The following is a 24,328-nucleotide window of genomic DNA, read 5'->3' as shown; positions in this document are numbered from 1 at the left end:
ACCCTCTCGGGCTTGCCCAGACCACACTGGTTCCCACCGGCTGCCTAGGGATCGGTGAGTGCGGCAGAGTGGCGAACGGCAGCCTCGGCCGGCTCCAAGTCCGCGTCTCTTCCTCCGAGGTGTCCAAGCACAGCACCCCGCAGCTGTGGGCGAAGCTCGCTCGCTCTCTCCACGCCGGCCCAAAGCGGCCACCGGTTTTTCTTAATCAAGTGTGATGGATCGCTGGCTCGTCGACACCAACAGGGCATCCCCGCATGGCTCACGCCTTTCGTCCAGCTTCTCGAAAATCCTCACCCTTTCTCCCAGGGGTGTGTGTGTGTTGCCCGGTGCCTCCTCGGAACGGGCGTCGGGCTGGGGATTCGACCCCGGGACCCCGCTCCCCGCGCAGTCAACGGAGGCCGCTTTTCTTCCCTGCGGAGATGCTGGTCGGAAAGGACAGCCATTGATCTCCCGAGACGCCGCCGTGCCCTCCGCCCGCAGGCCCCCCCGAGCGCGGGGCTCACCCGCCAGGCGTTTACCACCAAGCGCACGCAAGCTACGCCGAGATCCGCCATCGCCGATGACCTTTGACTCGCCGCCTAAGGACCTCGGTATCGCGAGACTTGGCGGAGGTGGAGCCCTCCCACCCTTCCATCCCCGCAGATCTCGCGAGCCCTGAGGAATATTTCCCCCCCCCCCACGCCCTCCCTCCCCGGAAGCCCCCGGTGTGTGGGCGTGCCAGCAGGCAAGATGGCCACGCAGGCGCTCGCTCTGCTGCGGGAGGTGGCGCGGCTGGAGGCGCCGCTGGAGGAGCTGCGGGCTCTGCAGTCGGTGATTCAGGCGGTGCCGCTCGGCGAGCTGCGGGAGCATTCGGCGGAGCTGCGACTCGCGCCGCTTTTCTCCCTGCTGAACCAAAACCTTCGGTGAGAGAACTTCCCCCCCCCCCGAGGGGGGGGGCCTGAGCAGGGATGAGGGACACCCCCCCTCCCACCTCTCAGTTATGGAGACCTGCGGGGTGGGTGCAGGCGCCGGGAGGGACTGCCCCCGGGGGTGTCGTCGTGGAGGACCCACGCCGGCCCAGCCTCTCCGGAGAGCCTCTGCGCCTCGTTTTGTTGTTGTTTTTCTGGTTGCCTGGCCTCACGCCTTGTCCATGAGCTGGAGGAGAAGTGCAAGGTTTGCCCACTTGCAGAACCTCCACGGCCACGGGTAACAAGCTCTCGGCTTTTCTCCTCCTTCCGAAGGGATTCTCCCCTAGCACTGTGGAAAAATCCGTCAGGGGAGTGTGTGTGTGTGTGTGTGCGCGCGTGTGCGCGCGCGCGCGCGTGCGTGCGAGCGCGTGCCAACCCCGGGACTTGAACTCGGGGCCTGGGTTCTGCCCCTCAGCTTTCTTAGTTTACAGCTGACGCTCTACCTCTTGAGCTACAGCTCCGCTTCCAAGATCCATCAACACTACATTGACCTACCTTTTCATTTCTATCTGGAATAGAAGTGTACTCCTATAAAGTGTGCTGTGTGTGGAGGCATAGTCGTGACAGCAGTAAACTAGTAACCTAAATATCCATTAAGAGGGGATTGCAGATAAATGATTACGCATTAACACTATGCAGGTATTTAAAATACTGGGATTGATTTGTCTATGTCGACGTGGAAAGATTGCTAATAGAGGTTCGGTGAAAAAGGAAAATTGCAAAGTTGATGGTCCCGTTATCTTTAAATCTTAAAAGGAACACACACACACACACACACACACCAGACTTGCACAACTCGTAAAACAATGAGATTATAGAAACAATTAGTATAAAATTAATAGTTAAAAATGTTAGGACAGCATCTTTTTTCTTTTGTTAAAGTGTTCAATTAAAAATACTTCGTGGGCTGGGAAGGTGGCTTAGTGATAGAGTGCTTGCCTAGCATGCATGAAGCCCTGGGTTTGATTCTTGCACATAAACAAAAAGCTGGAAGTGACGCTGTGGCTCTAGTGGTAGAGCACTAGTCTTAATCAAAAGAAGCTCAGGGACTGTGCCCAGGCCCTGAGTTCAAGCCCCAGGACTGGCAAAAAAAAAAAAAGCCCAACCATTGTATTTGGTTATTGGACCCAGTTGAAGGAATTTTAAAATGCGTGTGGTCCAGAATTGAAAACTGACTCTTTTACTTGAAAAGACAATGAACTGTTGGATCAACACTAGATGATTTCAAGGGGCTTCCTTGGTTCTAAGAAGTTCTTCCTTCATTAAGTCTGTTACCATTATGCAGCTTAGCTACCTATGCAATACCTTTAGTTCTCACTCTCTCTGGCTTGCTAGGTCTGTTGAATTGGTCTTGACATTCATTACCCCTTAACTTTCTAAAACTTGCCCTTACCACCCTGCAACCACAGCAGACTTCTTAGGTCGCTTGTACCAGATCTTTTCCCTTGCCTACAGTGTAAAACCTTGACTTCTTAGTCCAGTGTGCCCTTTCCAGTATATATCCATCCTACTTTTCCAACCTCATCTTTTGCTTTGCCCAGCTTATATTTCATCTGTTCCACCCACCATGACACACCACTAAAGTTGCCTAAGCATGACTTGCACTTTCTTAACATTATTCACACAAATTCTTATAACTGAACCGCCCTCCTCTCCATATTCTGTTCATCTTTGAAGACCTGGCCAATGTGCCATCCCCACTAGTAGGCTGTTGCTCCATTTGCAAGTTACTGTTCTTTTGATTTCCTAAAGGGCATTATCATTATCTGTTAATAAACAGTACTTAATTGCTTTTTACTAGTTCTCTGTTTATAATCTCTTGTATCTTCCTAGATACAAGAAGGCAGAGGCCTTGTTTAGTTCAGCCTTCCTAGGGTACAGTATAATACCATATATGCCAAATGTTAGGTTAGGGTCAGCGTTTAAACGGGGTAGCTAGTCTCAACATCGTCATATTATAGATGAAGAAACTTTCAAAGTCATGCTGAAAGTTGGCAACAGGAATTAAAGTGACAGGGAGTATGAGAAATATGGCAAAAAAATTGCTAAAGGATGGAAGCAATTTTAATGGAAATTTTTAAATAGGACAATTCAAAACTGAGTATAAAGTCTCCACATAGATTGCTACTTACTATCCTAGCTAAACCATAAACTGTATTATAGGCTCAAGTTCTGATCTTGTAGATAAAAACCTAGAATTTTTCCCCTCCTGCCTTCTTGCCTATGCTGTCACTTAGTCAACTTGTTTGTTCACAGCTGCCACTCTAGGGCTGGGGATATGGCCTAGTGGCAAGAGTGCTTGTCTCATGTACATGAAGCCCTGGGTTCAATTCCCCAGCACCACATATACAGAAAATGGCCAGAAGTGGCGCTGTGACTCAAGTGGCAGAGTGTTAGCCTTGAGCAAAAAGAAGCCAGAGACAGTGCTCAGGCCCCGAGTCCAAGGCCCATGACTGGACAAAAAAAACAACTGCCACTCTACCACTTGAGCCATCCCCACAGCCTGACATTTTTGCTGGTAAATTGGAGATGGAATCTCGCAAACCTTTACCGAGGCTGGCTTTGAACCTCAATCCTCTGATTTCAGTCTCTTAAGTAATTAGGATTACAGGCATGAGCCACTTGTGCTCAGTGTAAGTCTAGAATTTTGTGAGGGAAATTAAGTTCTAAGATTACTTACAAAAACAATCAAACAAGCCTTAAGTTATTAACTCTTTGTCTTGTTGGTGTAATAAAGGGCCACTTATGACCTGAAAGTTGTATACTGCATTTTAGCTTACCACTTTTTTTCTTAAAAAGTTTTATATACAATGAGGTACACATAGTAAAATGTATAATCGGACAAGCTTTCATATCTATATATACCTGTTAAACCCTCACCACAATCAAGATAGCGAATGTATCTTTCAGAAGTTTCTTCAGATCCCTTCCTACTTGCCATCAATACAGATGAATGTGTTTGGGGTTTGCTGATGTGAGTGGAAGGGTATTATATATATGGAGTCATGGAGTATGCTGCCTTGCCTGACTTTTTTTTCCACAAAAATAATTACTTTGAGATTTATTGATGCAGTGTAAATGAATAGTTCATTCCTTTTCCTTGCTGAGTTGTAGTCCAATGTATGGATGTACCCAAATTTGTTGGGTGTTCATCAATAGGAGATGTTTTCTACTTAGGGATTTTATAAATAACACTACTGTGAACATTTATATATACAGCCTTTTAAAAATTATGTATTGTTATTGTGAAGGTGATGTACAGAGGGGTTACAGTTACATAAGTCAGATAAAGAGTACATTTTTGGACAGTGTCACCCCTTCCCTCCCCCTCAGTTTTTCCCTTCCATCCCCACCCACAAGTTGTATAGTTCATTTTCAACATTAAGTGCCCAGTGAGTCTCACTACTGCATTTATACAAACCTTTGTGTAGCAATATTTTTTTCTTTGAGTAAATGGCTAAAGGTAGAAGGGCTGAGTAGTTTTATTTATAAGAAATTGCCAAATTGTTTTCCAAAGTCCTTATACCATTTTATATTCCCATGAACAGTGTATGAGAGTGGATTTATGGACCTAAATATAACACCTAAAACTAAAACTTTTAGAAGAAAACATAGGAAATTTTTTATTACCTTATGTTTTACATATTAAAAGTGATAAATTTGGGCTGGGGATATGGCCTAGTGGCAAGAGTGCTTGCCTCGTATACATGAGGCCCTGGGTTTGATTCCCCAGCACCACATATACAGAAAACGGCCAGAAGTGGCGCTGTGGCTCAAGTGGCAGAGTGCTAGCCTTGAGCAAAAAGAAGCCAGGGACAGTGCTCAGGCCCTGAGTCCAAGGCCCAGGACTGGCCAAAAAAAAAAAAAAAAAAGTGATAAATTTGAGTTCATTAAAATGAAACTTTCTAGTCTTCAAAGATCACAGTTAAGAGAATGAAAAGACAAGTCACAGTGGAGACATACTTTCAAAGGCTCTGTCTGAATAAATACTTATATTCAGAATATTTAAAGAACTCTCCCTATTCATAATGAGAAATTATCCAATTAAAAATCAGACAAGCTGAGTGACAGTGGCTCAGGTCTGTAATCCTAGCTACTCAGGAGGCTGCAATCTGAGGATCATGGTTGGAAGCCTAGGAAAGGCTAGGCTAGAAAGGCCATGAGACTCTTTTTTTTTTTTTTTTGGCCAGTCCTGGGCCTTGGACTCAGGGCCTGAGCACTGTCCCTGGCTTCTTTGTGCTCAAGGCTAGCACTCTGCCACTTGAGCCACAGCGCCACTTCTGGCCGTTTTCTGTATATGTGGTGCTGGGGAATCGAACCTAGGGCCTCGTGTATCCGAGGCAGGCACTCTTGCCACTAGGCTATATCCCCAGCCCCATGAGACTCTTATCTTCAGTTAACCATCAGAAAACCAGAAGTGGCACTGTGGCTTACAATGCAAAGAGCTAGCCTTGAGTGAAAAAGCTCAAGAAAGTGCCCAGGCCCTCAGTGCCATGACTGACACACACACAACACACACACACACAACACACACACTGGACAAAAGTGCCAGGCACCAGTGACTCATACCTGTAACAGGCAGGCAGGAAAGTGTGAGACCGTTCGTTGTCTCCAATTAACCACCAGAAAACTGGAAGTGAAGCTGTGGTGCAAAGGGGTAGATCCCTAGCCTTGAGTGAAGAACTCAGGGACAGCACCCAGGCCCTGAGTTCAAGCCCCACAACTGACCAGAAATGGTGAATGAGAAAGTGTAAGTGTGGTTTAAGTGATAGAGCACCAGCCTTGGGCCAAGTGAGAGCTCAAGGCCCTGAGTTAAGCCCCAGTACCAGCACAAAATATATATTGAGAAAATAAAATGGTCAAATTTTTTTTTAAATTTTTTTTCTTTGAGACAGGATCTTACTATGTTTCCAGACTAACCTTTAATCACTGGAGTTGAGCAATTCTTCTTCCTCAGTCTCCTAAATAGCTGGGCCTACAACCATACACCATCTCACCTGACCTTAATAACAATTTTTTTTTTTAAAGGAAAGAAACCCATACCAGAAACAGTGACTCACATTCCCTTTTATTCTCACCAGCCCCTGCAACCAGGAGTTTATTATCTCTATGGTTTTGTCTATTCTGGACATTTCATAGAAATGGAATCATTGCAAAGAAACCTTTTGGCCAGTGCTAGTAGCTCACACGTGTACTAGCAAGGGCAGACAGACTTTCCCCTTCTGTGAGGGAATACATTATAACATTACATGTTATATTTATCTGTTCTTCAGTTGGTGGATTTGGGGGTTGTTTGTACTACCAGGAACTTTCACATGGTTTTGTGTAAACATGTCTTCAGTTATCTTGGGCATGAAAACATTCTTAACTTACCCCTTAGGCTGAGTGATGCAAAATAGAATCCCAGGGTCATAAGTTTCCTTTGTGGCTCCATGCAGAGCTGTCTTAAGTCCCAGATACTCAAAAGGTAGAGATTGGGAGGATCATGATTTAAGGCTAGCCTTGACAAACGTTAGCTAGGCCCTCATCTCAGCAGTAAGCCAGCATAGTGGCACTCATCTGTGAGCCCAGCTATATGGAAGGTATAGGTAGTAGAAAGATCATGGCCTCAGATTGATCCTGGGCAGAAAAAACACAGGACCCTACTGGAAAAATTAACCAAAAAAGGGCTAGAGGCATGGCCTAAGTGGTAGAGTGCCTGCTTAGCAAGATGACTTTTTTCCCCCCAGTTCTATTTCTTGCTATTCATCTCACCATTTTTATCTTCTTTCTACTCCTCCTGTACTAACCCCAGTGAGGTTTATTTGCTGCTACTCCCTCTGCTTGGAACACCCTTCTTTTAGATCACTTGTACTTTTAAAAACTTAAGATCAGATGTTACTCCTCTAAGAAGCCTTTCTTATATACCTTCTGTTCTTTTTAAGCTCCTATAGCTTTAGCCCTAGCTTGTACTATTTATGTATCTGGATTTTAGTTTCCTTTCATTTTTCTGTACCTTCCATTTGACTGAACTTTAGAGAATAATATACCTTACATCTTTGTAGTCCCAACCCAGGCATAGAAGATAACAGGTATCTAGTAAATGATTATTGAGTGAGCAGAGCTGCTCTTTTGAAGAAAAGTCTTTCTAGGGGAAATCTCATTGTGCCAAGCTTTAGCAATTAGTTTGTTGTGTCCAGTGTGATGGGACATGAACTAATGAGAACTATGGTATCTCCTTTAGGGAACAGACGGATTTATGTGTGTCCATTCTGGAGAGATTCCTCCAAGCTATGGAGCCAGTTCACGTGGCCAGGAACCTCAGGGTTGACCTACAAAGGGGACTGACTCATCCTGATGATTCTGTCAAAATCCTCACTCTGTCCCAGGTATGAAATTTTACTGGCACAAAAGGAACTGACTTGGATCATCTGCTCTGGGCCAGTTTCTGTGCTGGCTATCAATCTCACTGTCTCTAGGGTATATCTAGACTGTTCTATTGTGCCTACCTATAATCTGGAAATAAAAGCTTAAGTAAGAAGTTCCACTAAGTAAAATGTTAAAATTGTTGTATCAAATACTGGTTGAATTCCTTTGACATGCCAGGCCAGGTATCATGCCATCATCTACTACTATTGGAGTTACCAGGATAAATCATTTGGGGTTTTGGGGGTTTTTTTCTTCTTTTTCAAGGTCTTCCTAGTCTAGAGAAAAAGATTCTTAGGGGTTCAAATAGTTACTCTGCCATGTTAGGTCTTAGTGAGTACATAACTAAGTGCTCTTGTAGATTACTTAACAAGGCTGGGCACTGGTGGTTCCTACCCGCAGACCTAGCTACTCAAGAGACAGAGGTATGAGGATCAAAATTCAAAAGCAGGAAAATCCATGAGACTCTTACGTCCAGTTAACCAGCTAAAAGCCAGAAGTGGAAGTGTGGCTCAAGTGGTAGAGTCCCAGACTTGAGCAAAAAAGCCAAACAAGAGTACAATGCTCTGAGCTCAAGCTCCATTACTGCACATACACACACACAAAAAAAAAACTTGTGAGCAAACAATTAAGATTATAGATCTTAACTGTTTTTCATTTTCTTCTCTGAAGTGCTTATTCAGTACAAAGGGCAAAAATACCAATTTTTTCATTGATTATGTATGTTCCAGATACTATATAGTTGGTGCATTAGCTATTTAATCTTAGTCTTTTTAACTACCCTAAATTAAGTATTATTTCTCCCATTTTACAAATAAAAATCTAAGCTCAAAGAAGTTAATTTGCCCAAGGTCAACACTGTTAAAATTTGACACACTAGGATTTACATTTTACTGTTTGATCTATATCCTCTTTACTTTCTTTTCCTCCTCATATATATGACTATACATATGTGCTTCTGGCCTTAATGTCAATTGTGAATTTTTAATGAGTTGGGTAGTAGTTGTAATCACTAACATTTAACATAATTGCATACTAGGGAAATTTGAACATCATGTATGCACATGTTGCTCTAACTTGGAAGAGTACCTCTGGTTTTTTTTTTCTTTTAGGTTGGAAGAATTGTTGAAAATTCAGATGCTGTCACTGAGATTCTAAATAATGCTGAACTATTAAAACAAATTGTTTATTGTATTGGTGGAGAGAATCTATCTGTAGCTAAAGCGGTGAGTTGTTAGAGACATTGTGTCCTACAGTCAAGAAAAGGCCTTCTCATCTACCTAGAACATTACAAACCAGAATACCATAAAGACACTTGCACATTTATGTTTGTTGCTGCACCTTTCACAGTAGCCAAGTTATCTAAACAGCCCAGATGCCCTACAATAGATTTTTTTAAATGTGGTACATATACACAATGGAATTTTACTCATGCATTAGAAAGAATAATATGTCATTTTCAAGGAAATGGATTAAGTGAGGTAGGCTAAATGCAGAGAGACAAATGGTTTTCTCTCATAGGGAAACTAGATCTAAAATATAAATGGACATGATAACTTATAGAACTGTGCATTCACACACGAACAGACAAAAGGAAGATATCCTTAGGGAGGAACCTAAAAGTATAACTCGCTTGAAATTTAAAATACTATTTATCGGGGCTGGGGATATAGCCTAGTGGCAAGAGTGCCTGCCTCGGTATACCCGAGGCCCTAGGTTCGATTCCCCAGCACCACATATACAGAAAACGGCCAGAAGCGGCGCTGTGGCTCAAGTGGCAGAGTGCTAGCCTTGAGCGGGAAGAAGCCAGGGACAGTGCTCAGGCCCTGAGTCCAAGGCCCAGGACTGGCCAAAAAAAAAAAAAAAATACTATTTATCAAAATGAATTCCAGGAAATAGAGATGTGGTTTGTTGAGTTTGTTTTTTTCTTTTTAGGAGGGCAAGAAGGGGATGCATAAAGGGAGGGATGAAGGGTGAGCAAATGCAGTCATGGTACTCAGTATACGCTAGGTGGAAAATGAACTGTGCAACTAGTTGGCAGGGATGGGGGAAGGAAACAGGGAAAAGGAAGAAAGCAGTAGCAATGTCCAAAAAAAAGAAATGTACTAATTACCTAACTTACGAAATGGTAACCCCTCTGTACAACTCCTTAGTAATAACAATAAAATATTAAAAGAAAAAAAGAAAAGCCCTTCTGAATTGAGAGTTAAAAACTTAGAATGGAATTAACTTTGTAACCTCATGTAGATGATATCAAGTGAATAAATGGATAAGTAAATGGCAGTTAACCCCGCTTTTCTAGGATACAGATACTGTATTGTCATTTGGGCTTACATTGTGTTGCTAATCTTTTCTAATTTTAAATAACAGTAGCTAAAATGTGGTGAGTGCTCATTGAATGAGTGCATTTTGTACAGTAGTTTTCACATCAACCTTAGGAAGTAGATATAAACATTCGGTATTTTTGTTAACTTAAAATATTGTTTTTCTTATAAGGCTATCAAATCCCTGTCAAGGATATCATTAACCCAAGCGGGGCTGGAGGCCTTGTTTGAAAGCAACCTGCTGGATGATTTAAAAACTGTAATGAGGACAAGTGACATTGTTCGGTACAGGGTGTATGAGGTAAGACTAAGAGCACTTCCTTGGTGCTTACAAAGTATAGAATCCAGTCAATTACAAGTGAAAAACAAGGGGGATGATTTACTATGCATGTAAACTGTCAACTGTTTTATGAGGTATGGAGAGGATGCTGATGTGATCCCATGTTGCTGTATAATACAGTCACAAAAAGTACTTACAGGGCTGGGATGTAGCTCAGTGGCAAAGCATTTGCCTAGCCGGTGCAACGTCCTAGGTTTGATCCCCAGTACCAAAAAAGAAAAAGACATATATATATATATACACACATATATATATGTACATATACTTATAATGTACTATGAATCCAGTATTAGAGGAGTGTAGTGTTAGTACTATATAGAAGAGTAAATTACTATTGAGACCAGACCAAACAAAATTATTATGAGTAGTAGTAAGAAAAAAGGCTATTTCTACCAGGTTTGTATTTAGCACTTAGTTAAAGTCCTCGTATACACGATCTTTAATTCTCACAGAAAAATAGGTATGTTAATATTTTAGCCTCATTGAAGGAGTAATTGATTCAAAGTAAACATGTCGTAGGGCTGCATATTCCAAAATGGAACTCTGTACAATCTTAATTCTCTCCTCAGAATACTTTCTTACTGAGCATGCCTTATACCTCTCTACCTAGGATTTCCTTCATGTTGTGATTTCAGTTCTTACCTATGTGATGATGGCTTGAAATGTAAACTTTCATCTAGACCTCTCTCCTTGAACTAAGACCTCCATATCTGACTGCTTATTCACTCTAGTCCCACTAAGTGTGTTCCAGATGCCTCATATAAGCTGCTTAAGCTGAGTTCCTCACTTACTCTGTCTATTCCATGCCCTCAATAAAAAATAAAATGAAACAAATAACAGCTCCTCCCTCTAATCCAAGCAATTTAGGAAAATGAGATCTGAGGATTTCAATTCAAAACCAGCCTAGACAAAGAAGTCATCAAGACTCATCACCAGCAGAAATGCCAGACTGGAAGTGTGACTCAAGTGGTAGAGTACCAGTCATAAAAAAGCCTAGTGGAAGTACAAGGTCCTGAGTTCAAGCCCTGAACCCCCCCCACACACACACCAAAGTAGCCATTCAGTCAGCACACCTTGTCCATTTTACCTAAGTCTATGTATTCATTGGTATAGTCACCACCATCCTAGACCAACCAACCAGTGTCATTTACCTGGACTACCGTGTTTGCATTCAGATTGATTCCCTGTATCCATTTTTGTGTTCCTAGTCTGTCTTACATATACAGTCAGAAACAATTTGTTCTCAAATTTATTAGTGTTTTAAAGTGATAGATAAGGGCTGGGGATATGGCCTAGTGGCAAGAGTGCTTGCCTCGTATACATGAGGCCCTGGGTTCGATTCCCCAGCACCACATATATACAGAAAACAGCCAGAAGTGGCGCTGTGGCTCAAGTGGCAGAGTGCTAGCCTTGAGCAAAAAGAAGCCAGGGATAGTGCTCAGGCCCTGAGTCCAAGCCCCAGGACTGGCCAGAAAAAAATAAAAATAAAAAAATAAAGTGATAGATAAGATTGTGCATATTTATTATCTACAGCATGATGTTTAAAATAGGTTATAAGAATGATCTTTTAAAAATCCATCGGGGCTGGGGATATGGCCTAGTGGCAAGAGAGCTTGCCTCGTATACATGAGGCCCTGGGTTCGATTCCCCAGCACCACATATACAGAAAACGGCCAGAAGTGGCGCTGTGGCTCAAGTGGCAGAGTGCTAGCCTTGAGCAAAAGAAGCCAGGGACAGTGCTCAGGCCCGGAGTCCAAGCCCCAGGACTGGCCAAAAATAAATAAATAAGTTAATTAATTAATTAATTAAAAAAAATAAAAATCCATATCTGAGTGGGGTGTCATTAGTGTATGCCTGTAATTCTAGCTACTCTGGAGGCTAAGATCTGAGAATCTTGGTTCAAAGCCAGCCTAGACAGACAAATCCGGGTATCTCTTATCTCCAGTTCACTAGCAAAAAGTCAGAAGTGGAGGTATGGGTCAAATGGTAGAGTGTCAGCCAAAAGCAAAAAGTCTAGTGAGATAGACCTGGAGTTCAAGCCCCAATACCAGCACAGATTAAAAAATTCATTTCTGATTCAATCATATCTGCTTAAAACCCCTTAGTGTTTTTTGTTGGTTTTTTTTTTTTTTTAGAAAGTGTTCAGGACATGCTTGTCAAAGGAACTGACTAAATGACTGACAGTCTCATGAATGACTTTGTTTTTTCAGTGCTTGGTATTAATACAATGCTAACCAAGAGCTCTACCGCTGAGCTACATATTCTGCCTAAAAATGAATGGTTTTATAGTCTGTTGTTACTAATTCAAACTTTCTTACACCCTGATTGATGGTTTCTTGGCAGCAAGTGTGGGTACACCCAGATGTAAAGGAATATTTATGTACTAAAGCAATTTCTTAGAAGTTCAATGAAGATGTCCTAGAGACAAATAATAGATTTTAAAGAATTTAACTATATAAAGTACCTTGTTAGACATTTAGCTTAAAATGAAATCAAATAGTTTTAAAGATGTTTTGACCTTTTTCTAATATTTCTTTTCTTTCAGCTAATCGTGGAGATTTCTTCTGTGTCCCCAGAATCTTTAAACTACTGTGCCACAAGTGGATTAGTGACTCAGCTCCTGAGGGAGCTGACTGGTGAGGATGTGCTTGTCAGGTATGTTGACTTAAAGAGTTTATAAAGTAAGATGTCCTCTTTTTTTTTTTTTGGCCAGTCCTGGGCCTTGGACTCAGGGCCTGAGCCCTGTCCCTGGCTTCTTCCCGCTCAAGGCTAGCACTCTGCCACCTGAGCCACAGCGCCCCTTCTGGCCGTTTTCCATATAGGTGGTGCTGGGGGATCGACCTGAGAGCTTCATGTGTAGGAGGCAAGCACTCTTGCCACTAGGCCATATTCCCAGCCCAAGATGTCCTCTTTTGGAAGTCAAAAAACAACCTTGTTACTTAGCATGATTTTCCACCTGTGCCCACCTTACCATCTTATGGCCTTCAGAAAATTGTTCAGATCACGTTATAACAATATATTGCAACTTACCAAAGCCCTGCAAGACAAGTTAGAGGTTTTTGAGTGATTGTATCTTTTATCCCTAGGCAAGTGTGCTCTTCAACATTTGAAATCACATTATAATTGCCATTTTGGATGGTATAACATTTTATCAGGTAGATTCTTTGACATTGTCTTTCTTTCCTTTCAGAGCCACTTGTATAGAGATGGTGACGTCACTGGCATATACCCATCATGGACGACAGTACCTTGCTCAAGAAGGAATAATCGACCAGATTTCTAATATAATTGTTGGTGCAGATTCAGACCCTTTCTCTAGCTTCTATTTGCCAGGTAAGAAACATTGATACTTGTGGAAATGATAGTACATTTGTTGTTGTTGTTGTTGTTTCTGAGTTATGTAGTTGGGGGGTGGTTAAGAATTACCCTCCTTAAAGCTCTTTCCTTTTAGAAAATACCCATAGCCACCAAATTCATAGCGTGGTGTCTTTAATCACAATTAAAGACAGTTGATTTAACATGTACAAATCAATAAATGTAGTATGCCACTTTAACAGAAGACTAAAGACACATGATCTTCTCAATATATGCAAAAAGGGCACTTAATAGAATTCATTATTTTTTTAACATAAAAACTGAATTAAGGGAGCTGGGAATGTGGCTTAGCAGTAGAGTGCTTGCCTAGCATGCAAGAAGCCCTGGGTTTGATTCCTCAGCACCACATATACAGAAAAGGCCAGAAGTGGCACTGTGGCTCAAGTGGTAGAGTGCTTGCGTTGAACAGAAGGAAGCCAGGGACAGTGCTCAGGCCCTGAGTTTAAAGCCCAAGGACTGGCAAAAAAAAAAAAAAAAAAAAACAACCAAGGAGCCAGGCACCCAGTTGTTCACACCTGTAATCCTAACAATCAGGAGGCTGAGATCTGAGAATTTTGGCTTGAAGCCTGCCAGGGCAAGAAAGTTCGTGAGAATTGTCTCCAATAACTAGCAAAAAGCTGGAAGTAAGAGTTGAGGCTTAAGTGATAGAGTGCTATTTTTTAGTACAGAAGGCTCAGGAACAATACTCAGGCCTTGAGTTCAAGCCCCATGTCCTGCACCAAAAAAACAAACACCTCAGTTAGGTATAGAAGGATTGTACTTCAACACAGCAAAGACCTGTGGAACAATTCCACAGCTAATATTATATAATGGTGAATAGTTGATAGCTTTCCTCAAGATCAGAATAAAGATGAGGCTGCTCTCTCATTTACCACATCCACTTAGAAGTGAAAGTTCTAATCAGCAGTTTGGTAAGAGAAAAAAATAAATGAATAAAGGCATCCCAATATGTTAAGAAGGGCTGGGGATATGGCCTAGTGGCAAGAGTGCTTGCTTCTTATACATGAAGCCCTGGGTTCAATTCCCCAGCACCACATATACAGAAAACAGCCAGAAGTGGCGCTGTGGCTCAAGTGGCTGAGAGCTAGCCCTGAGCAAAAAGAAGCCAGGGACAGTGCTCATGCCCTGAGTCCAAGCCCCAGGACTGGCAAAACAAACAAAAAAACCCCAACATGTTAAGTTACAATTGTTTCTATTTGCAGATGACATAAGCTTATGTGTAGAATAACTTAATTACAGTGTCTACTAAAAATGTAAGGCCTAAGAAATGAATTCAGTAAAGTTGTAAGATAGAACAGCAACATACAAAATTCAGTAGCATTTCTATACACTAACAGCCATCCAAATAAGAAATGGAGGAAAACATACCTAAGAAGGCAAAAGACCTTTATACTGAAAACTGTAAGATACTGATGAGGCAAATTAAAGATACAAATGGAAAGCTATCTCAGGTTTATAGTTTGGAAGGATTAATAGGGTTAATTGTCCATACTCAAAGCCATTTACAGATCACATAGAATTTCTGTCAAAATTCTAATGATATTTTCTACAGAAATAGAAAAAAAATTCTTAAAATATATCTGAAAGTACAAAGTAGCAAAAGCAGTATTAAACAGAAGAATAAAACTGGAGCACTGGTGGCACCTGCCTATAATCCTAGCTACTCAGGAGGCTGAGATGTGAGGATCACCATTTAGAGCCAGCCCAAGAGATAAGATAAGTCTGTGAGACTCTTATTTCCAATTAACTGGGGAGAAGCTGGTAGTAAGCCTGTTGTTCAAGTGGTAAGAGGGCCAGCCTTAAGCAGAAAAAGCTAAGGAATAGCTCTCAGGCCTGAAGTTCAAGCTCCAATACTGGCACACACATGAAAACAAAACAAAAATATTGCATTTTCTTTAGAAGATCTGTGAAAAGAAATATAAATAAATATACTAATACTAACTGACAGTGTATGTCACAAATTTGTCAATTGGAGGTGGAATCTTAAGCTAACAAAATATTTTCCAGCTATTCTATTACAGGACATGATTAATCTTTCTTTTTCTTTTTTTTTTTTTCCTGGAGCTTAAATTCAGAGTCAGGTTGCTGTCGCTGAGCAGTTTTTTTGCTCATGGCTAGCACTCCACCACTTGAGCCACAGCTCCACTTCTGGCTTTTTAATGCTTAGAGATAAGAATTTCACAGACTTTCCTCTCTGGACTGGCTTCAAACCATAGTCCTCAGATCTCAGCCTCCTGATTAGCTGGGATTACAGGCATGAGTCACCAACACCCAGCTTGATTACTCTTTCTTAAATACTTCAGGCATTGGAGATTTATTTCTAAGGTAGCCTACCTTAATTTGTTGATGACCATTTCTGTTTAAAAGTTTCTTTCCAATAATGACTCTACACTTACTGCCCTATAATTTGTATCTACTGGTCTTTGCAATCTGTTCTCCTTACATAGGACAAAACTTCAGCATTTGGACCTAGCTCCACTGATAACTTGGGTCTTCTATTCTCTCTCAGGACCACCCATCACAAGTATTTGGTCATTATGGTCTCTGGTTTCCAGACAGTACACCTACTCTAGCCTTTCTTTTCTTTCTGACTTGTAGTTTATCACTCTCCTATGAAAACATTGAACCCACCATTTGTGCTGTCTTAATGGCTTTTAAAATGCGTTTTTGTAAATATCTTTAGGATTCGTGAAGTTTTTTGGAAACCTGGCTGTTATGGATAGTCCTCAACAGATCTGTGAACGTTATCCTGTCTTTGTGGAAAAAGTGTTTGAAATGACAGAAAGCCAGGATCCCACCATGATTGGTGTAGCTGTAGACACAATTGGAATCATGGGGTCCAATGTTGAAGGGAAACAGGTTTTACAGAAAACAGGTTGGTATGACTAGTCTTGACTTTCATTAGGTGTATCTTAATTTTTAACCAGGATTCAGTATGCTCTTGTTCATTTGCTGGTGGGCCAACTACATTGTAGAAACTACTTTTGTGGGTGGCACTCTATCCATGACAACTCATCTTTACAAATTGCATAGTTACTGCTGAACACCTTTATATCTTGGTACTCACTGTTTAGGATTTTACCAATCACGGTCTCCCCTCTACATCTTCCTTGATTGGTGTTCGTGGTATGAAGACCAAGTTGGGGCTCAGTTCTGACACTGAGCACATGGGTGTTAGATAGTTTTTTTTTGGACTTTATTTACTTCATGTCACTTTTCTAGGCCTCACTTTCCTCATTTGTGAAAAGGGAATAACAATTATCAGGGCTGTTTTGAGTATTCCTCAATTTTTTTGTATTATGTTAGAAAGGACAAAAAAAAACAACTTGTTATTAAGACTTAACAAAAATACTTCTATGGCACATCCATGGGTATGTTCACATCTTAGCAGAGTCTACATAAAAGTAATATGCAGCAATAATATGAAAACTTATGAAGTATATGTTGAGAGTTAATAAGCCATTATATCTTACCCTGCTATGTGCTTTTACAAAACTATGACATATCCTTTTTCAGTCCTGCAGAGAACATACCGTTGTCATTCTCATTTTACAGATCAGGTAGCTGAAACTCAGAGAAGTTAAGAAAAGTTTCTAGGATCATTCAGACTGGGGCAGCTGCTACTCAATCCAGGTCCTTTGATTCCAATCCTATCCACTCTTCCTTATGTATGCTGCAGTGCCTATCAGTGTGTGGTTTAGATCTGTCACTTGGTCTCTGACTACATGCTTATTTTTGTGTTGTTTTAGGTGTGTACGGGCTATAATACATGAAAGTATTATTTCTCTTTCATATCCTACCCTTATGATGGTATTATTTAACAGGTTTTTTAAAACATAAAATAACAAAATGTTAAGATGTGGAGAAATTATAATTCTGTGTTTTGGGATGGAAATGTGAAGTGATACAATCACTATGAAAAACTATGGAAGGTCCACAGAAAAATTAAGTACAGAATTACTATATGGCCCAGCAATTCCATTTCTAAGTATATACTCGGAGATACTGAAAACAGGGATCAAACACTGTTTGTACACTGGTGCTCATAGCAACATTACTATAGCTAGAACAAGTAAGAGCAACCCAATAATCAGTAATGGAAAATGGATCAACAAAATGTCACAAAAGCAATGACTCTTGGCTCTGTAAGAGTATTAAGATGAAAGACAGTGTGAAATTTGAGGATGTTAAGTGAAAGAAGCTAGACACAGAAGACATGCTCCATGATTCCATTTAGATGAGGCACATAGAACAGCCAGATTCCCAGAAACAGAAAGTAGATGGTGGTTGCTTGGGAACAGGGAGAATGGGAGCCTTGTTTAAGGGATACAGAATTTCTTTTGGGGATTGGTGGAAAAACTTTAGAGGTGTAGATAGTGATGACAGTTGCACAACAGTGTGAATGTGCTTAATGGTGCTGAACTGTGTACTTATAATGGCACATTCTATGCTATGTGTATTTTACACATACAAAAAAAATCACACTGTTATCCTTCAAAGGAACTCGGTTTGAACGCTTACTCATGAGAATAGGATATCAAGCAAAGAATGCTTCTGCAGAGCTGAAAATACGATGTTTGGATGCGGTCTCCTCTCTTCTATACTTATCAGTGAGTAGATCATGAAGTTAACGAAATGTATAGTGGGATATGTTTTGTAGAATAAATCTGATCTGTACAACTCAATATTTGTTAGCTAAATATAAATGTTGACTAAGTAAATGTCATCTTTCTCACTTTTAATAAAAGAAGATAATCCTCATTATCAAATGGTGACAGTTTCAGTTAAAGTGAAATGTAGAGTATTAGAATTGAGCCAGGTACCCATAGCTCACACCTGTAATCCTAGCTGCTTGGAAAATAAAGATGAGGATCACCATTTGAGGACAGCCTGGGCAAAAACTTTTTGAGAAAAAGTATGTTGATATATGCCTATCATGCCAGCTGTAATTGTGAATTTAAATAGGATCTTGGTGCAGGGTGGCCCAGAAAAAAAGGGTCAACCTATCTCAAAAATAATTAAAGCCAAAAGGCCTGGGGACCGGGGACATGGCTCAAGTGGTATAACACCTACTTAGCAAACACAGAACCTTGAGTTCAAACTCTAGTACCTAGAAAAGAGCTATTAGAGATTGCTAAATCTCCCACAAAAACTGGGCAAGTTTTAGGCTGGGCTTGAGGCTGTGTTTCAGACGTGGTTAAGATCACATGACCCAAGTTTCCTGATTGTAAATGCATCATCGTCTCTATTAACCTTGTCCTGCGATCTTTGTCCTGCAGCCTGAGCAGCAGACTGACGACCTCCTGAGAATGACAGAGTCATGGTTTTCCTCTTTGTCGAGGGATTCACTGGAGCTCTTCCGTGGGATCAGTAACCAGCCCTTCCCTGAACTACACTGTGCTGCCTTAAAAGTGTTCACGGTAGGTGTTCTCTCCATAGGCCTCCCTGGGGTTCTACCAACTCAACCCCCAAGTGTTTACAGTGAGCCAGTGCCCATGCTGTGCTTTGGCAAGACATGGTACAGTTTCTACCCTACCCTCTTCTTATACCAGAGACTCACTTCCTGCCACTCCCTTCTGACACTGTAATCTAATATCTTATCTCTGGACATTGTTGAGCCCTCTGCATCCAGTACTCTCTCCTAACCTTCTTCCTTCATTCTTCAGGTACCTTTACAGTACATTTTGCCTAAATGAGTTAAATAGTTTTGGCTCTCATATCACATTCATTCATGAAATATTCCAAACCTAAAGTCATACTTTGCTAACTTCCATTCCCTTTCCTCCCTCCTTGAGTATCATCAATACAAACTCAGGATTTACAGGCCCATAGATGATATAATATTTCTAATATAAGTTGTGTGTTTGTTTCAAGTACAGTAGTTCATACATTCCTAAATTGTGTGTTACCATCATACTGTTCATGTAATTCTCCAGTTGCTTTATCTCTTCAACATTGTTTTAAACATTTGACAGTATTACAAAGAGGCAGTTAAGAAGTCAGTATTTCATTGAATAGCTACAATGTATAACATTCTGCAAATGAAGATTTAGATAGTAGCTTACTTATACCTGTAATCCTAACTATTTAGATTCAGGAGGCTGAAATCTGTGGATCACAGTTCCAAGCTAGCCTCAGCAGGAAAGTCCATGAGACTCCTATCTCCAATTAATCACCAAAAACCTGTGGCTCAAGTGGTAGCACACTATCCTTGAGCAGAAGAAAAAAAAAAAAAAAGAGCTCAGAGCCCAAGCCCTGAGTTCAAGCCTTAGTACCTATAACAAAAACAAAAATGAACCTTTTCATAAGTGTTAACTTATGGCAGCATTTTCTCTAGGTTTTGTTTATTTTTTCATTGTTGTGGTCACACCCTGCATATAACTTGGATCTACTTTTTTCACATAATGGATCTATCCATGTTAATATCTTCACTTGGTAAACTATTAGTCTTAATGTTATTTTGTTTGTTTGTTTATTGTTTCTGAGTTTATTTCAAATTTGGATTTTGTGATCTTTTTCATGGCTTTTTCTATATATGTGTTGATGAGGAATCGAACCCAGGGCTTCATGTATGTGAGGCAAGCACTTTACCACTAGGCCATATTCCCAGCCCCTTTAATGTTATTTTTATTGTATGTGTGGTTACATTCCATAATTTACATAAACATTTCCCTATTATCTGACATTTATGTTGTGACTTGTTTCTAAAGACGGAATTTAGTTAGGTAAAAGGAAATATTTCTAAGATTCAATGCTGCCACTTTTCTGAGTATTATGCCCAGAGGAATTACATTCTCTCTGCTTTCTGTTTCAGGCCATTGCAAACCAACCCTGGGCTCAGAAACTTATGTTCAACAGTCCAGGTTTTGTGGAATATGTGATGGACCGATCTGTGGAACATGACAAAGCTTCAAAGGATGCCAAATATGAACTGGTGAAAGCCCTTGCCAATTCCAAAACAATTGCAGAAATCTTTGGGAACCCAAATTATTTGAGGCTTAGAACGTACCTAAGCGAAGGACCATACTATGTGAAACCTGTTTCCACAACAGCAGTAGAAGGAGCTGATTGAGTTCTTCTAGAGTCTAATGTAGGGGACCATGTTTTTACCTGGACTTCTCCTATGGCATTTGGCTCCATCTGTATTTTGGAAAACAAAGACTTCCCTCTTCCCCAAGCTATCATGGAGTGTGGAACATAATTTTTATCACCAACATTGTTGTTTCTTTCCATGTTGTTGAGATACAACATAGAACCAGGAGCAAGCAGACCTGATCAAAAGAGAACTAGTGTTTTTCAGATTCCTCTGACTGCCTTAATCTTTACAGTAAAGTAAAAGTCTTATTCTTACGGAATCTCCATGGGTATATTCATGTTTTTATTTATAAATATGCTTCAAAATAAACCAAAGTGTTTCAGAATTCCCTCCACCACTTTTTTTTAAATAAGTCTTTGGATTCTACTTTCGAAGGAAGTCTTAGATATATTTGAAAGATAAGTAGTTTGGCATCCTCGAGTCATGTTCCTTATATAAGGAATGAATATCTTTAATAAAGATCTCTCATTTCTTGTTGTTATTCTCCCTTTGAAAAGTAGACATAAAGTAAATCTCAACACGGGGTGCCAGTGGCTTAAGCTGAGATCTGAGGATCGTGTTTCAAAGCCAGCCCAGGCAGGAAAGTCCGTGAGATTCATCTACAGTTAACCACCAAAAAAACAAAAGTGGTGCTGTGGATTAAAGTGGTAGAGCACTGGCCTTGAACGCGAAAGCTCAGGGACAGCGCCCAGGCCCTGAGTTCAAGCCCCACGAGGGACAAAAATAAATAAAAATAAATCTTTAAAAAAAAAAAAAAAACCTTCTTGGTGTTTTTTTGAAGCTTTTATTTTTTATTCTTGTTGTATTGCTTGGCAGGTACTCAGCTATTTGAGCCATACTCTGAAGTCCTCCTAAGTTTTTGCTGTGTATCGGTGGATTTTGCCCTGTTGTGGTTGAGCTGCCATTTTATATATGGGTAAATGATCATTATGAGGGTTTTGGTATTGACTTTTCAGATCTGTAAAGTATCCAGTTATTTATAAAAGAAACCGAATCCTAATATCCAGAGTCAGAATAGAAGAAACAGCATATAGAAACTAGGATGCCATCTTACTATATTACAAAATATAGTAATTGTACATGTGTATCAGTATCTTTCTTTACATTAACAAAAACTATACCCACCTATTTTCCAGAGTCTTCTGTAAACAGGAAAGCAATCTGTTCTGAGATCACCTGTCCTGATTCTACATGAGCATGTTGTCATAGAGGCTGCTTTCAACTAAGGCCCTGTTTGTGGCTCTAGTGTTAGAGCACTTGCCTAGCACGAACAAAGTACTAAGTTCAAACCCAGTACCACCTTGTCTTCTCCCTCTCCGCCAAAAAAGGAGGTGTTTCTTTTAGGCCATTTGAACTTGTTAATACATCTCTGCTCTGTAACAAAATGGTCCTCAAGTAACTGGACTGTTATCTTGAGTGATTATCTGCCTTCTCTAGTACTTCTTGATCTCCTTTTTCCATGTCTCATTTCCATTCTTATAATTGCTAATTAGGTTTAGATAGGAAATATCTGGCTAGACGCTCCTTTTTCTTTTTTTTTTTTTTAAAGATTTTTATTAACATGTATCAATTGTACAATGGTGAATGAAAGTTCATTGTGACATTGCAGTAATAGATGTATTGTACCATACTCAAACTCACCCCTTCCATCTCCCTCATCCCCCCTCCTCTTTATATTCTCTTTATGCTGGTGGCTCATGCCTGTAATCCTAGCTAACTCGGGGCTGAGATCAGAGGATCAGAGTTCAGAGTCAACCCAGACAAGAAAGTTCATGACACTCTGATCTCCAGTTAATCACCAAAAAGCCAGAAGTGGAGCTATGACTCAAGTGGTAGAGTGCTAGCTTAGTTTCATCATATTGATTTTTTTCCTGATTTATGGTAAAATATGAAAATATATGAGTAAAAAAGTTTTATCTTAACCATTTTTATTAGCTTACATTAGTTATACAGAAGGGGTTTCATTGTTACATTTCCATAAATGCTTACAATATGTTCCAGGCATTCTTACCACTTATCTTAACCATTTTTAAGTGTATAATTGAGTGATAGGAAGTGCAAAATGTTGTTCAACCATCATCACTCTCCATCTATAGAATTCTCTATTTTGTAACACTATAACTTCACATTCAACAATTCCACACTCCATATTTTCCTCAGTTCTCTGCAAACACCATTTTGATGGTGATTTTATTCACTTAGCATCAGGATTCATAGAGGCATCCTCCTATGTATAGCGTACATGCTCATTCTGTTTTTATTCCTAACTTGTTTAAGTTTGCAAGTTTTCATTATGTATTTAATAAGCAACACACATACACACACACACACACAGATTTTTATGAGCCAAATAACCCAGAAAGGACCCAAAGACAAAAACAGAAGCTAGCATTGAAGATGAAAGGCATGTGCCATCAACACACATTTAGAACCTTCTAACCAACATCAAAATCTACGCTTTTCTCAAACACACAGAATACTCTCTGGAAGAGACATGCTAATATAGAGACCATAGTCTGTTAAGCAACAGAACAGATTTTAACAAATTTAAGATGGAAATCACATCAAATATCTCCTTGCCACATAATACGAAACTAGAAATCAATAATGACAATAACCTTGAAAATTTAACAAATACTTGAAAGTTAAACATGCTCCTTAATAACTAATAGAACAAAGAAGAGATTAAAAGAGAAACTTAAAAATATCTAGAGGAGGGGTTGGGGGTTTAACTCAGTGGAAGAGCACTTGCCAGGCAAGTTCAAGGCCCTGAATTTGGTCCTCAGCTCTGGGGGGGAAAATGTATATGGAGACAAACAACAATGCAAACTACATACCAAAACCTTCAGAATACAATAAGAACAGTTTTAAGAAGGCAATTTATAACAATGACTACCAGTATTGGAAAGAATAACAAAACTTTTTGAAAAATCCACATTTAGCAAGACTTTACAGAGACAGGATTCAAGTAAAAGGAAAAAAGCAAAAGAGAATATGGCCAGGTCCCAGTGGCTCACACCTGTAATCATAGCTACTCAGGAGGTGGAGATCTGAGGTTGTGGTTTGAAGCCAGCCCAGGCAGAAAAGTCAGGCTTTACCTTCAATTAACCATCAGAAAACTAGAAGTGGCACTGTGGCTCAAAATGAAAAAGTGTTAACATTGAGTGAAAAAGCTCAGGGACAGTGCCCAGGCCCTGAATTCAAGCCCCACAACCGGCAAAAAAAAAAAAAGACAATATGACACTGCAAGAACACAAAGTATCACAAGAGCAGGAAACACCAGTAAATTGAATAACCTAGAGGACAAGGATGCATTCCTAGGTAGGATACATTTCTAGATACATAAAAGCTGCCAAGACCATGTGTGTAATCCCAGCCTCTTAGGAGGTGGAAATAGGAGGATCATGGTTTGAGGCCACCATAGGGGAAAAAGTTAGCTTCTCTCAGAACAAATCCATATTTGGTACACTACTATAATTTCAGATACATGGGAAGCATAAGTAGAATGATCACAATTCAAAGCCAGTCTAGGCAAAAAAAAATCCTTTCAACCTTGAAGCATGGCTCAAATGGTAGAGCACTTGTCTACCAAGTATGAGGCCTTGCATTCAAACCCCACTAGTGCCACAAAAAGAGAAAAGGAAAGGATCTGAATAGACATTTCTCGAAAGAAAACATGAAAGGGCTTGTTTACAGCACTGTTCCACTCCAGTAGTCCCAGCTACTTGAAGGCAAAAGTAGGAAAATCACTTGAGACAAAAAGTTCCAGACCTGGTTAACCTAGCATGACCCTGTCTTGGGGAAAAGAAAAAAGTAACAACACTTCCCAAAATGAAAAACC

At 40.4% G+C, this 24,328-nt stretch overlaps 1 protein-coding gene across 1 annotated transcript; it reads left to right on the top strand.

The window, feature by feature from the left end:
* The first annotated feature begins 689 nt into the window (after window positions 1-689).
* On the top strand, window positions 690-20,812 carry Psmd5 (proteasome 26S subunit, non-ATPase 5). Its single transcript, XM_048340765.1, has 10 exons — window positions 690-902; window positions 7,171-7,315; window positions 8,465-8,578; window positions 9,849-9,977; window positions 12,562-12,671; window positions 13,207-13,349; window positions 16,075-16,266; window positions 17,892-18,001; window positions 18,671-18,811; window positions 20,206-20,812. The coding sequence occupies exons 1-10, from the start codon at window positions 730-732 to the stop codon at window positions 20,461-20,463; spliced, it is 1,515 nt and encodes a 504-aa protein (XP_048196722.1). The 5' UTR covers window positions 690-729; the 3' UTR covers window positions 20,464-20,812.
* The last annotated feature ends 3,516 nt before the right edge of the window (window positions 20,813-24,328 follow it).

This window comes from Perognathus longimembris, chromosome 1, assembly GCF_023159225.1.
Source record: "Perognathus longimembris pacificus isolate PPM17 chromosome 1, ASM2315922v1, whole genome shotgun sequence".
NCBI lineage: Eukaryota > Metazoa > Chordata > Mammalia > Rodentia > Heteromyidae > Perognathus > Perognathus longimembris.
The sequence above is the reverse complement of the archived record's forward strand: the minus strand, read 5'-3'. Positions and strand labels throughout refer to the sequence as shown.